The 12,141-nt window shown below is 41.0% G+C and overlaps 1 protein-coding gene across 2 annotated transcripts in view; it reads right to left on the reverse strand.

Annotated features, from left to right (window-relative positions):
- HTR4 (5-hydroxytryptamine receptor 4) overlaps positions 1 to 12,141 on the reverse strand; it is a 215,296-nt gene that overhangs the window by 94,496 nt on the left and 108,659 nt on the right. The window contains exons 3-4 of one of the 2 annotated variants that reach the window (XM_063120593.1): positions 2,822 to 2,944; positions 61 to 261 (exon numbers count right to left, since the gene is read on the reverse strand). In XM_063120593.1, the coding sequence (XP_062976663.1) occupies positions 61 to 261; positions 2,822 to 2,944 (324 nt within the window). Of the gene's footprint in view, positions 1 to 60; positions 262 to 2,821; positions 3,037 to 12,141 lie in introns of those variants that run through there. The other variant, XM_063120591.1, reaches the window with a different exon arrangement.

The raw sequence follows: 12,141 nt of genomic DNA on the forward strand, positions 1-12,141 counted from the left end.
GCAACAACAAAGAGAAATTAAAACAACAGAACTTGCTTTAATATGTTTCATTGCTCCTACCTGTCTAGTGAGATACAGCAGAGGTGGAGAATTGATGCTGTAGTGAGGAGGACATCTAAAGATGTGCGAACCAAACAGAACATCTTTCCATAAATCCAGTTGTCTTGAACCAGTTCAATAGCTCCAAATGGCATCACCAAAACTGATACTAGCAAGTCAGCAAAGGCAAGAGAAACTATGAAATAATTGGTCTTGATTTTCCTGCAAGGGACACAAATTTATTGATTCAGAAGGCATCAAGCAAAATAAGTCAACAATCTACAGGAGGGTTTTGCCTTCTGCATTATAAAATGTCCATCCCTTGTTATTTTATTACTTTGTAAATCAAATCCCTGCTTGATTATTTATAATCCAATGTGGTGTGTGTCTGTTCAGACATGATATCCCATAGGGAATTCACTCTTCTATACATGAAAGCAATCAGATACTTACATCTAGTCTGTTGAATATGCACATTAATGGGTACTAGACCTGTCGGCTATGTGCTACCTCCAGTATCAGAGGCAGTATGCCTATGTACACCAATTGCTGGGCAACATGAACAGGATGGTACTGTTTCACCTGTGTCCTACTTGCAGATTTTTGGTCAACAGCTACATGGCCACTGTGTGAACAGAATGCTGGACTAGATAGACCCTTTGTCTGATCCATCACGGCTCTTTTATTCTTAGCAGTTGTCAAAGTGTGTATAAAGAAGAATACTTTGTCACACAGACTTAGTGTTCTTCATTGTTTTCTGGCTCTGCTTGTGGGTATCATTTCCCCCCTATGTTGTGTGACCTAAGATTTTCATCCTGATGTTGACATGCATTATAGTTAGTATACCCCCAGTTGTTTAAAAATTTTCTTACTGCAATAACTATATCTAGGTAATGGCTTCTTCAAAGGAAACATAATTTTTTGAAGTTTGCACACTTGGAAATTTTGACTGGGATCAGAAATTCTGCCTTTCACACACAGGAACAGCACAATATCCTCAGGAAGAGATTTCTTTGTTGCTTTTTCAGCAATTCCTACTGTCAGAGAGAAAAGTACTTTTCTAACTTGCAGCTGCTTGTCTCTTCGGTAGTGGGAACCGACAGAAAAACAAACACATCTCTGAAGGAATGCCCATTAACCGCCTCTTGTTGTCACTGAAGCATTTTCCCTTTTGCAATGTCTAGTAAAACATATCCTGCAGCCATTACTGACATCATCGCACAGTGTGTTCCCAATCTCTGTTCTAGATCATTGGCTGCTATTTGTGTGGGGGCTGGAAAATGCACGATGTCATGACATCAGAGTACAATGTAAATTGTATTACAGAACAAGGAGGAAGAAAACCTGACACAGAGCTGCCCTTTCTCTCCGTTGTTTGTTCTAACTTGCTAATAGTGTTAGTAATCTGGGTTTATTTGATAAAGGAAAGCAGGAAAGCAGTTATCAAATAAATTAAATAAAATGCTACACATAAATACCATGTTGTCTGCATTGCATAAAGGTTATCACATGAATAATTGATCTTTAAGCTTGCACTTGATTTGGGGGATTTATCTTTTAAATTTGCATAGCAATCATAAAAAGAATGTTAATTAATTAACTTCAAGAAGACATATCTTACTCCTTCAGGCTATATTTACTTGTCTAGAGAAATTTCACAACCATTTAAAATCTTCTATACTCATAGTTCTGTTTGCAAAGTCAAACTGCTTTACAAGTTGATTAAACAAATTTGATAAATAGTATGTTCCTCAAGCACTACAGACCCAAAATAACTACAGAAGGGAAATATTCTGAACACTCTTTTACTCTGTTAGTTATGATTTCTGCAGGCAAGGATTTTATTATTATTATTAGACACTGTGCCTGAAACAAAAGTGAAACTAAGTGAATCCTTTTATTTGCTACTAGGGGCTGTAACATAGAACAATAGCAAAAAAATCGATTCAACATTTACAGCAATTGGTGGCCTCCATAACAGAGAAGTCCAACAGTTGAGTCAGAAAGTCCATCCAGTTCAGCATTCTATTTCTCATAGCGATGTTTGCATATGCCTTCTGCCATGCTCTAAGGTGTCTCTCCAAACTTCTCAGGCAGAAGTCCTTCTCAGCCTTTCTGCCAGAGATCTTTTTAAATAGCAATACCAGATCTCTACCACTAACTTAGGACCTTTCACCTGAAATCTTAGAAATGCTGCATGAGCACAGCAGTAGTCTTGCTTCTTGGGTACTGGGCAAGCTAAAATGGGATTCCATTTTTATATTAACTCACTGCAATCAATCCTCCCCTCCCCCCCAACACATACACTTTTAATAACTCTGAAATAAACACTTAACATAAGATGTTTTATGACCAGCTGAACATTATACCATGTCAAACCTCTGAAGTAGTGTGTCAATGTAAAGTCCTTAGTTGGTATTTGTAAAAAGAAGGTAGGATAAAGGAAAAACACTTTTGAGTGCATCTTTCTAAATCTTGTTTTGGCATTTGCGGTATGATTTATGTGTTTTGATGAGGATATGAGTTCTAGAAAAGCAGGCACTGGATAATAAAATTATCATACACCTGTAATATAAATTCTAACCTCAGACACATTGCAAACAATCAAAAGTTTGACGTCACTCTAATAGCTGGGATGGGGAAAATCAGAATGTTCTTTATCACGTTGTTTATGTTCATAGCTGTTTTCACATTTTTCTCTCCCCACTGGAAACTGAACTATTCCACCCTTGAAAAGCTCATTCTGCCAAATAGTTTGATGCTAACATATGCACAGACTCACCTGAGCTGCCTGTCCCTGCAAACAGCCACCATCACCAGCAGATTCCCCAGGATAGCCATAAGAATAACTGCAGAGATAAAGGTGAGCAGTGCAATCTTTGCCACGCCAAATCCCTTAGTTGAGCTATAAAGGATGGGAAAAAACATCAGATGGTATTGCGTAAGAATATGAAGTCTCTGGAATTTAGATGGGCAGCCCAAGATTGGCATAGTTATTTTGAATCCATGTATAAAATTCTTCCCATCCACAGAAGCTGCACTAACTTTCAATATTCTGTGATTGACTCTTCCATTAGCAATTACAAAACTCATAAACATTCTAATTGCAGAGGGAAGTTCAGCAGCTTAGCACCAATTTGGATACATGATACTTTCCTTGGTCAATTGCATATCTGCATATTTGGTCATCTATATTCAAACAACAATTGCTACCAGGGCTCAATATAGCACAGGACCCTAAAACTGGTTTTGAAAGTCAGTTTTGTGCCCTGGAATAAAGTCTCTAATATCATGCATTCATCATCTGACCCTGGAAGCTGGCTAAAGCTTACTGGTCCCACATTATTGACTAAGCACTGCCACTTCCTAAGGATGTTTTAAGCACAGTTTATATAAGGTGTCACAAGTCAATTGCAAATGATTAGAAAGATTATGGATGTGTGATTAAAGGTTTTGTTGAAGGAGTCATTACGACTGATTGTACAAGGCCTGAGCCAATCACCATGGAGCCACAATAGCAAAATCAGATAAACAAGAGCATATATATTAAGTAACTACAAAACCACTAATGGAAAAGTACATAAATGGTACTTTAAGTGGGGAGGGAGGGAAATGAGACATTCTGTGCCTTCATGACACTGAACAGGAACTGGGGAGAGAGGCTACATACACAGAGCAACATGTAGGTATTTAATGACATTTCATGCCCATTCCCTGACTGAAGTTAATTGGGATGGTGGATTCCAACTGTGGCACAAGTTTTCTATTCAATTAAGTACAGAGAGAATGGGTTAGGTGTCCTGTGACTTGTTGAAATAGGATGCCCTAGAGATGAGACTTATCTCTCCCTATTTGTGGCAGTAATTACCCACATTAAAGCATGGTTCTTCAAGACAAATGGATTACTTGTGCTCCTGTATACTTAGAAAACACATAGACAACAATCCCAAAAGAAATAAGAAGTTGGTAATACTTATACCCTTGCCCCCCCCAAAAAAAACAAGGGGTTTCCATTAGCCACAACTAATTTGCCTAATTGATTCCAATGGGGCAAATCCAACCAACTTTCTCTAACTTTGGCACCAATGGAAGATTTATTCACAATGCAAATAGCAGCTTCAGAGGCAGGATTTTCCTTACGCCCACAGCAGGGGATGAAAGAGTTAAATTCTTCCTCCCTGACTGCTGTGATCCCAATAATCATCACACACACACACACACAGCACATGCAGGTAGCATTTTTTTTAAAATGTGCACAATAAATGCAAAGGTACCTTTAATGCTATGTTTAGTTTGGCCCTTATATGTCTAAGTGTATAAAATTTGTTTACTATGTTAACCAATGTCAACTCTATAACGTGGAACCTTTCTTTTAAAGGCATTATTTAATTTGCCTGCTGTCACTGCACTATATGATATTCAACTGTGTAATAGTGATTTATAATTTGCATATATAATATTATTATGATACTTTCGCCTGTCTTCTATATCCATCTAATTATGTTTTATTGTTGTGTTGGCTAGATTTTCGCATTTCCTTCTTGTCCACATATAAAGTTAATTGGTGATAATTGTATCCGAACAGCTGATTATAAGCTTGCTTAGTCTATCTGAAAATAGTATTTAATTTCATAGGACGGTCTCGGTTTCAATCCTTCCTCTTTTATTCTCTTAAGAGGTGCTTGTATATCTTACCCTTCAAATACTGTATTTTCACTTTAAATATAATTAATCATTTTTTATGTAGAAGTCCCAGATCAGATGATATTTTCCCTCCTTATCTAGTATATCACTCAGAGGAGAGCCCAAGCTTGCCTTCCCTCCCCAGCTTCCATGAAGGCATCTCATGTTAGAATACGGCGTGCGAGCTCAACATCCAAGATACCTAAGCCTAAATCATGCAGGTGATCATGTGGGGGAAAACAATCAATCTACCCCACAATTTTCACCTACACACATTTGGGTTTTACATATACAGTCCATACTGGAATGGATAGTAGAAGAAGACCTAATTCACCGGGGGTGGGGGTGGGGTGTTTCCTGGTGAGGACAAGTATGTTCACACTCCCCTCCATATGAGGGGGCAGATTAGGAGGAATGAATTCTTGGGGGATAGAACTCACTGCTGCCACAGACCACTTCAGCACTATTGGCACCTGTGTGAGGGAGATGGAGCTGCCTATCAAACCAATCTATTCATGCAGTTTACCACGTAAGGTAGTACTTTGCCTGGTGTGGCTGCTGAAGGCCAGTGCCAGTCAGTTGCCTGTTTCGAGCCAGGGCTTCAGTCCACCCAGTCTAACACTTGTATGTGGGGGGAAGGATTTGCTGCAGCCCCAGTCCCATTCCATTGGTCAACCCATAAGGTTCTATTTCACAAGCATGAGTGTCACATTGATTCCATGTTGTGGGAGGAGGTAGATAGACCAACTTCCCTTCCCTCCCTCTTAAGGGTGAAGGCTGCACATGTGCTTCCCTCAGTTTCTGAGAAAACCAGTATCAGGACGGGGTGCCTTTGAGCATGTCCAGAGTTCAGCCTCTCAAAGACATGCTGATGTATCTAGTTATGATTTTAAAACCACACATGACAGGTGGGATGCATGCTGAGCTAACTGAGCACAGAGAGGCAGCTGCCGTGCACTGGCTACAAGAGGGAGGGAAGTGTGGCTCCCATCTTGGAGAGCTATGAATTCGGAGGCAGAAAACCCCCAAATCCTATGTCCTCCCAGACGCTGACTAGGGGACAGAGGATTGCTCCTTTATTTTCATTTGATTTGACTGTTATAAATGCAGCTTTTATTCTACATTTTGTCATTTCTAATCACTTGTAAACTGCTTTGAGCACAACAATGTAGAAAGGCAATATACACATTAAAAAGAAATACTTCTTTCTTTCCTCCAAGGTTTTTCTTTTCGTTTTCTTTTTTTAACAGTTCAATGCACACAACTCTTACAAAATGGAGAGCAGGTCAGAACAGAAATCAAATCAGATCTTGGGAGTTTCTGAACCTTTTTACACAACAGGTTTAAAAATTATTAGCTGCTGCCTGATGCTGCACCCTCGGGCGCTCTGAGGTCATTTGTTGCTGCTTCTCCTTCCCATGTGAGGCTGAGTGCAGTTATTTTCAACACACACATTACTTTGAAATACCAAAGGGGAAAAAAGAAACAGGAAGGGCAGGGGGGGGGGGGGCAAAATCTCAGACTTGGGGTCCCAATCCAGCCCTACAGAATTACCCCAAATGACCACACCACCTTCCCCTGACCCTACCCCATCTTCTCTGACTACCAATCATTTGATGGTTTCCAGCTTTTATGTAGTTTTCCCCCATTCTATAAGGCTGAAATGCCTCCCCTGTGGCATTGTTACTGGCAGTAAGAACCCTAAGCCATAACATGTTTGATATTTTAGACCCACCCCTTTTGCCCTCATTCCCCAACCCCCACACTGGAATGAGGCCCCTGAGAGTTTCTTTCATTTATTTATTACATTTATATACCAACCTTTTTTCCCTCCAAGGAACCCAAGGCAGCATATTTAATTCTCCTCCTCCCCTCCATTTTATCCTCACCACAACAACCTTGTGAGGTAGGTTGTGCTGAGAGTCTATGACTGGCCCAAAGTCACCCAGTGAGCTACCATGGCCAAGTGGAGACTAGAACCCAAAATCTCCTGACTCCCAGCCCAACACTCTAACCACTACACCACACTGGATCTTATCAGAAAATAGAGATCAGCCCTTAGACTGAAAGAGGTTCTGCACCCCTCACCTAGAGAATGCTTGTGGGGAGGCAGGCAGTCACACTACAGATCAGGCTTTTATGGGGTCAAGGACTAGACAGAAATATGAAACATTATCTCCTCTACTTATCATCCTGGCTTTTTCTACTTTCCTTTCCTCTGCAAAAACAGATATATTTCTTGTTTGAATGGTGGGCATTTTCCTAGTTGTTGCCATATGCTCTAGCACATAGTTCTGGTGGAAGGGGCTTCTTCTGCCTGAGGTGAATCACTAGCTGAGGGCGGGACCAGCATCTAAACAGCTCTAGAAGGAGCCTGCCAGTCCCAGGGAGCTCGCAACCTACAAGAAGAACTCTGAAGGGTATACTAGGTGAGGTGTCAGTTTGGCATCTTTGCATCAAAGATGCCAAGCAATCTAGAAACCTCAAAAGGGACAGACTCTTCCACAGAATAACTGTGGGTGGTAATACCAAGCCCAAACAGTAATTCAGTAATGGGGACATAGCATTGTCCACCTGACCAAAATGCTCAGAGTACTCTTGAGATGGAGAATGAAATTAGGGAGGCATCCAAAAGAGAAAGTGTTGTAGTAATGGGTGACTTCAATTACCCTCAATGCATGTCCCAGCAGATCATCAGACTAGCATTTTATCAAACGCTCACGACTGGCCTCTCACAGTTCATCGGGGAACATTTTGACAATGCAGCAATCCTGCCTCCCACTCCATTTGCTAGTTTTCCTGTTTTAAAATAACCCTCAGAAAACCTGACTTTTAAAAAATAAGTTGGGATTTATTGGGATTTCCTACTGTGTGCAGAAAAAATCCACTATAAAAGGTGCTGTTCCCATTGTTCTATTGGGGCCACAAATGGAGGGATCATCCCTGCCTGCTCACAAGATCCCCTGTGTGGCATTTGGATGCACAGGAATGATCCCGGTATGATCCTGGGATATAGGGCTGGTGCAGACATGCCCATGGTCTCTGCACACTCCTCCATGTAATTGGAGCTCATCCCTAATGCAGAAGTGAAATGGGCAGTAGAGCAATGGTACTAGATGGTAGAGAAACACAATTTCTTCCTGTCTGAAATTGCTCCCAGTCTACATGGCCTTGCATAAGTATTCATTCCTGTTTGACTTGTCCACATTTTGTTGTGCTACAACCTGGAATTAAAATGGAGTTAACTGACATGTTTACCATTTGATTTACACAACATACTTAACACTTTGATGGTGCAAAATATTTTTATCGTGGCACAAAAGTAAACAAGTAAACCAAAAACAAACTGACATTTGTTGGTTGCATAAGTATTCACCTCCCGGAGTCAATACTTGGTGGAAGCACCTTTGGCAGCAATAACAGCTCTGAGTCTTTTGGAGTAAGTCACTACCAGCTTTGCGAATCTGGGTCCCACAATATTTGCCCATTTTTCTTGGCAAAATTGTTCAAGCTCTGTCAGATTGGATGAGAACCATTGGTGAACATCAATTTTCAAGTCTTACCACAGATTCTCAATCAGACTGAGGCCTGGATTTTGACTGGGCCATTCTAACATATTCAGGTTCTTGTTTTTAATCCACTCAAGTGTAACTTTGGTTGTGTGACCTGCTGGAAGGAAAACCTCCACCTCAGTCCCAGGTCCCTTGCAGACTGAAAAAGATTTTCCTTTAGCATTGCTCGGTATCTGGCTCCATCCATCTTGCCCTCAATCCTTATCAGCCTGCTAGTCCCTGCCAATGAAAAGCATCCCCACAACATGATGCTGCCACCACCATGCTTACCATGGTGATGGTGTTCTCAGGGCAATGAGCACTGTTGGCTTTGTACCACACATATAATTTTGCACTAAGATGCAATTTTGATCTACCAAAGAACCTTTTCCCACATGTTTACTATGTCTCCTACATGCCTTTCAGCAAAATCTAAACAGGATTTGATATGGGTTTTTCCAGCAATTGCTTACTTCTCTCCACTCTTTCATAAAGCCCAGCTTTGTAGAACATCCAGGAGATAGTTGTCCATAGACACTATCTCCCATCTCAGTTGTGGATCTCTCCAGTTTCTTTAGCATTACCATTGGTCTCTTGATTGCTTCTCTGACTAATGTCCTCCTTACCCAGTCACTGAGTTTTGGTGGACAGACTTCTCTAGGCAGAGTTATGGTTATGCCATATTCTTTCCATTTTGTAATAATAGATTGAATGGTGCTCTGGAGATATTCATAGTTTGGGGTTTTTATATATATAACCCAACCCTGCTTGGTGCTTCTCCAGAATATTATCCCAGACTTGTTTTTATAGCAACTTGGTCTGCTGTTTGTTTAGATATGCTCTCCAACAAACTTTGGGGCCTTCCAGAAACAGGTGGGTTGTTTTTTTTAATCTGAGATCCTGTGATACCTGAATTGCACACAGATGGACTCTGTTCAACTAATTATGTGACTTCTGAAGGCAGTTGGTTGCCCCAGAGCAATGCAGAGGGTGAATACTTATACAATCAAGACCTCTCAGTTTTGTATTTGTAAATCATTTTGTAAAACATGTAGATTCTTTCCCCACTGACATTATGGCTATTTTGTGTAAATCAGTGAGAAGAAATCCTAATTAATTACATTTTAATTCCAAGTTGTAACACAACAAATGTGGAAAAGTTAAAGGGCTTTATGTGAATACTTATGCAAGGCACTGTACCTCCACTAGGAGAGGTGTCTCCAAATACCAGCTGCTGGGTGATATTTCACTCATGTCCTACTTTTAGTCTTCCCATAGGCTTCTGTTTGGATACTGTGTGAACAGAAGACTGGACTAGAATAGGCTTTTGGTCTGATTCAGCATCGTTCTTTTGTTCTTATTGAACCAATGTAGTGCAGTGGGCATAACATTGGTCTTGATCTGTGGTGGGAAGGTTCAAATCTCTGATAAATGAAATTCACCAAGTGGCGTAGGCCAACCTCATCATTTTTCTTAAAACAGCATAAAACAAGAAAACTCTATCGATGCCAATCTGAGCTCCTTGAGGGAAAGGCAGGATGATAAATAATTTGAGACAAAGTTGGAAACAACATAGACAACAGTGACTGTAGCCTTTAATACCATCTCCCAAGTGAAAATTCAGTGGATAGGATTTGTTTACCCTCAGAGTTTGGCGTCTCTGAGACCTGGAAGGGATTTCTTCCTAGAGGCCTTGCTTTCCCTTTGATGTATGCTTACAAGCATTTCCATACATGATGATTAATAGTATTTGAGCTTCTTTCCTCTACTAATGTGCATCTGCTATCAATGTGAATGCAGAAGAGACTCACTTGGAATTCATATGGGATTCCTGGCCAAAGCAGATTGTATATTTCTGCCACAATCTGTCTGAAGCAACTGCCACTTTAAGCCTTACATGCAGAAGCACCATTAAATGCCTACTTCATTTATTTTGGGAGTGGAGAACCTCTTTCCTGTCGAGCTTTGCATAACCTCTGCCAAGACCTGCCAGAGACCTCATGTCAGCAGAAGGTGAGGCCACAGCCAAAAGCAGGTGGAGTTATGGATGTGACTCCTGCTTTTCTGTAATATGCAATGTGGGGAAGGTGGGGAGAGAGAACATTTTCACCCAGGCATTCTCCTTCCTCAACATGGGCAAAGTTCCCTTGATCAGCACTGTAGCTGGGGGACAGAGCAGGACAGAGTAAATAAAATCCATAACCTGGAGTGAGGCTGCTGATAGGGTGTGACCTCTAGATTCTCCCCAGGCCACATAGTGTGGCCTGGGGGGAATCTAAAGGCTTCGACTGAGAGGCCTGGGGGTCTTCACTTGGCCCATGAGCTAGAGATTCTCTACCCCTGGACATGTTATTTAAAATGTTTACACCCTGCATTTTTTTCCTGGAGAGTTCAAGGCAGCTAACAAAATGAAAACAACAATAACAACAACCTAACCATTTAAAGGAAAGGAAAGGAAAGGAACCTCTCGTGCAAGCACTGAGTCATTACTGACTCTTGGAGGGACGCCAGCTTTCGCTGACGTTTTCTTGGCAGACTTTGTAGCAGGGTGGTTTGCCGTTGCCTTCCCCGGCCGTTATTACCTTCCCCCCAGCTAACTGGGTACTCATTTTACCGATCTCGGGAGGATGCAAGGCTGAGTCGACCCGAGCCGGCTGCCTGAAACCAGCTTCCGCTGGGATCGAACTCAGGCCGTGGGGAGAGTTTCAGCTGCAGAAACTGCTGCTTTACCGCTCTGCGCCACACAAGGCTCTAACCATTTAAAACCACCTTTAAAATATAACAATAAAACACTCAAGTAGTGGCAGAAAATAACAGAACACAACTATAAAAAGCATTTTAAAACAAAAGGAAATTAAAAAAACATTCATTACTGCATGTATATTTGCTATGGTGGTGTATGCTGGGCACATTCCACAGTCAATACGCTGCTGTTATGTGCGAACCTGGTCATTACATTGGGGGTTGGTGAGGCAAGAGACTGGAGTTGACATCCTTTTGGTTCCTTGTAACCAAAAAGAAACGTCATTCAAACTGCACTCACCTCTTAGAGAGCAAATTTAAATGGCACTCTGTAATATTGTTTTGTTCGGATAAGCAGAAAGAAGCGATGGCACATGCTGCATGAAGGAAGTCACCTTGACAAAGAAGAGGCAAGAAATGACACACACACACTCAATGCCACCTGATCCTTATGAAAGGAGATAGAATCCCTATTCAAGGGCAGCTGCCTTGCAACAGAATTGTATCAAATATCAGATCTACTTCACTAAGAGGAAACCAGGAGATATTAATCTATAATGGCTGGGTAGAAATTAATACATTATTAATCACTGGGTTTAATAAGAAATGTTTAAAATTGTTTGAAAGTTGGCTCTTGCTTTTTTATATGATTATGTTGACATTATAGAAAATGTCTAACATCTGAACTACTTTTCATATTCCTACTATCAATAAAAGGTGACTATGATGATTATTATTATTTATTTATATAGCACCATCAATGTACATGGTGTTGTACAGAGTAAAACAGTAAATAGCAAGACCCTGCCGCATAGGCTTACATTCTAATAAAATCATAATAAAACAATAAGGAGGGGAAGAGAATGCAAACAGGCACAGGGTAGGGTAAACAGGCACTGGGTAGGGTAAAACTAACAGTATAAAGTCAGAACAAAATCAAGTTTTAAAAGCTATAGGAAAAAGAAAAGTTTTTAGCTGAGCTTTAAAAGCTGCGGTTGAACTTGTAGTTCTCAAATGTTCTGGAAGAGCGTTCCAGGCATAAGGGGCAGCAGAAGAAAATGGACGAAGCCGAGCAAGGGAAGTAGAGACCCTTGGGCAGGCGAGAAACATGGCATCAGAGGAGCGA

Source organism: Elgaria multicarinata, chromosome 3 (genome assembly GCF_023053635.1).
Source record: "Elgaria multicarinata webbii isolate HBS135686 ecotype San Diego chromosome 3, rElgMul1.1.pri, whole genome shotgun sequence".
In the NCBI taxonomy this organism is placed as follows: domain Eukaryota; kingdom Metazoa; phylum Chordata; class Lepidosauria; order Squamata; family Anguidae; genus Elgaria; species Elgaria multicarinata.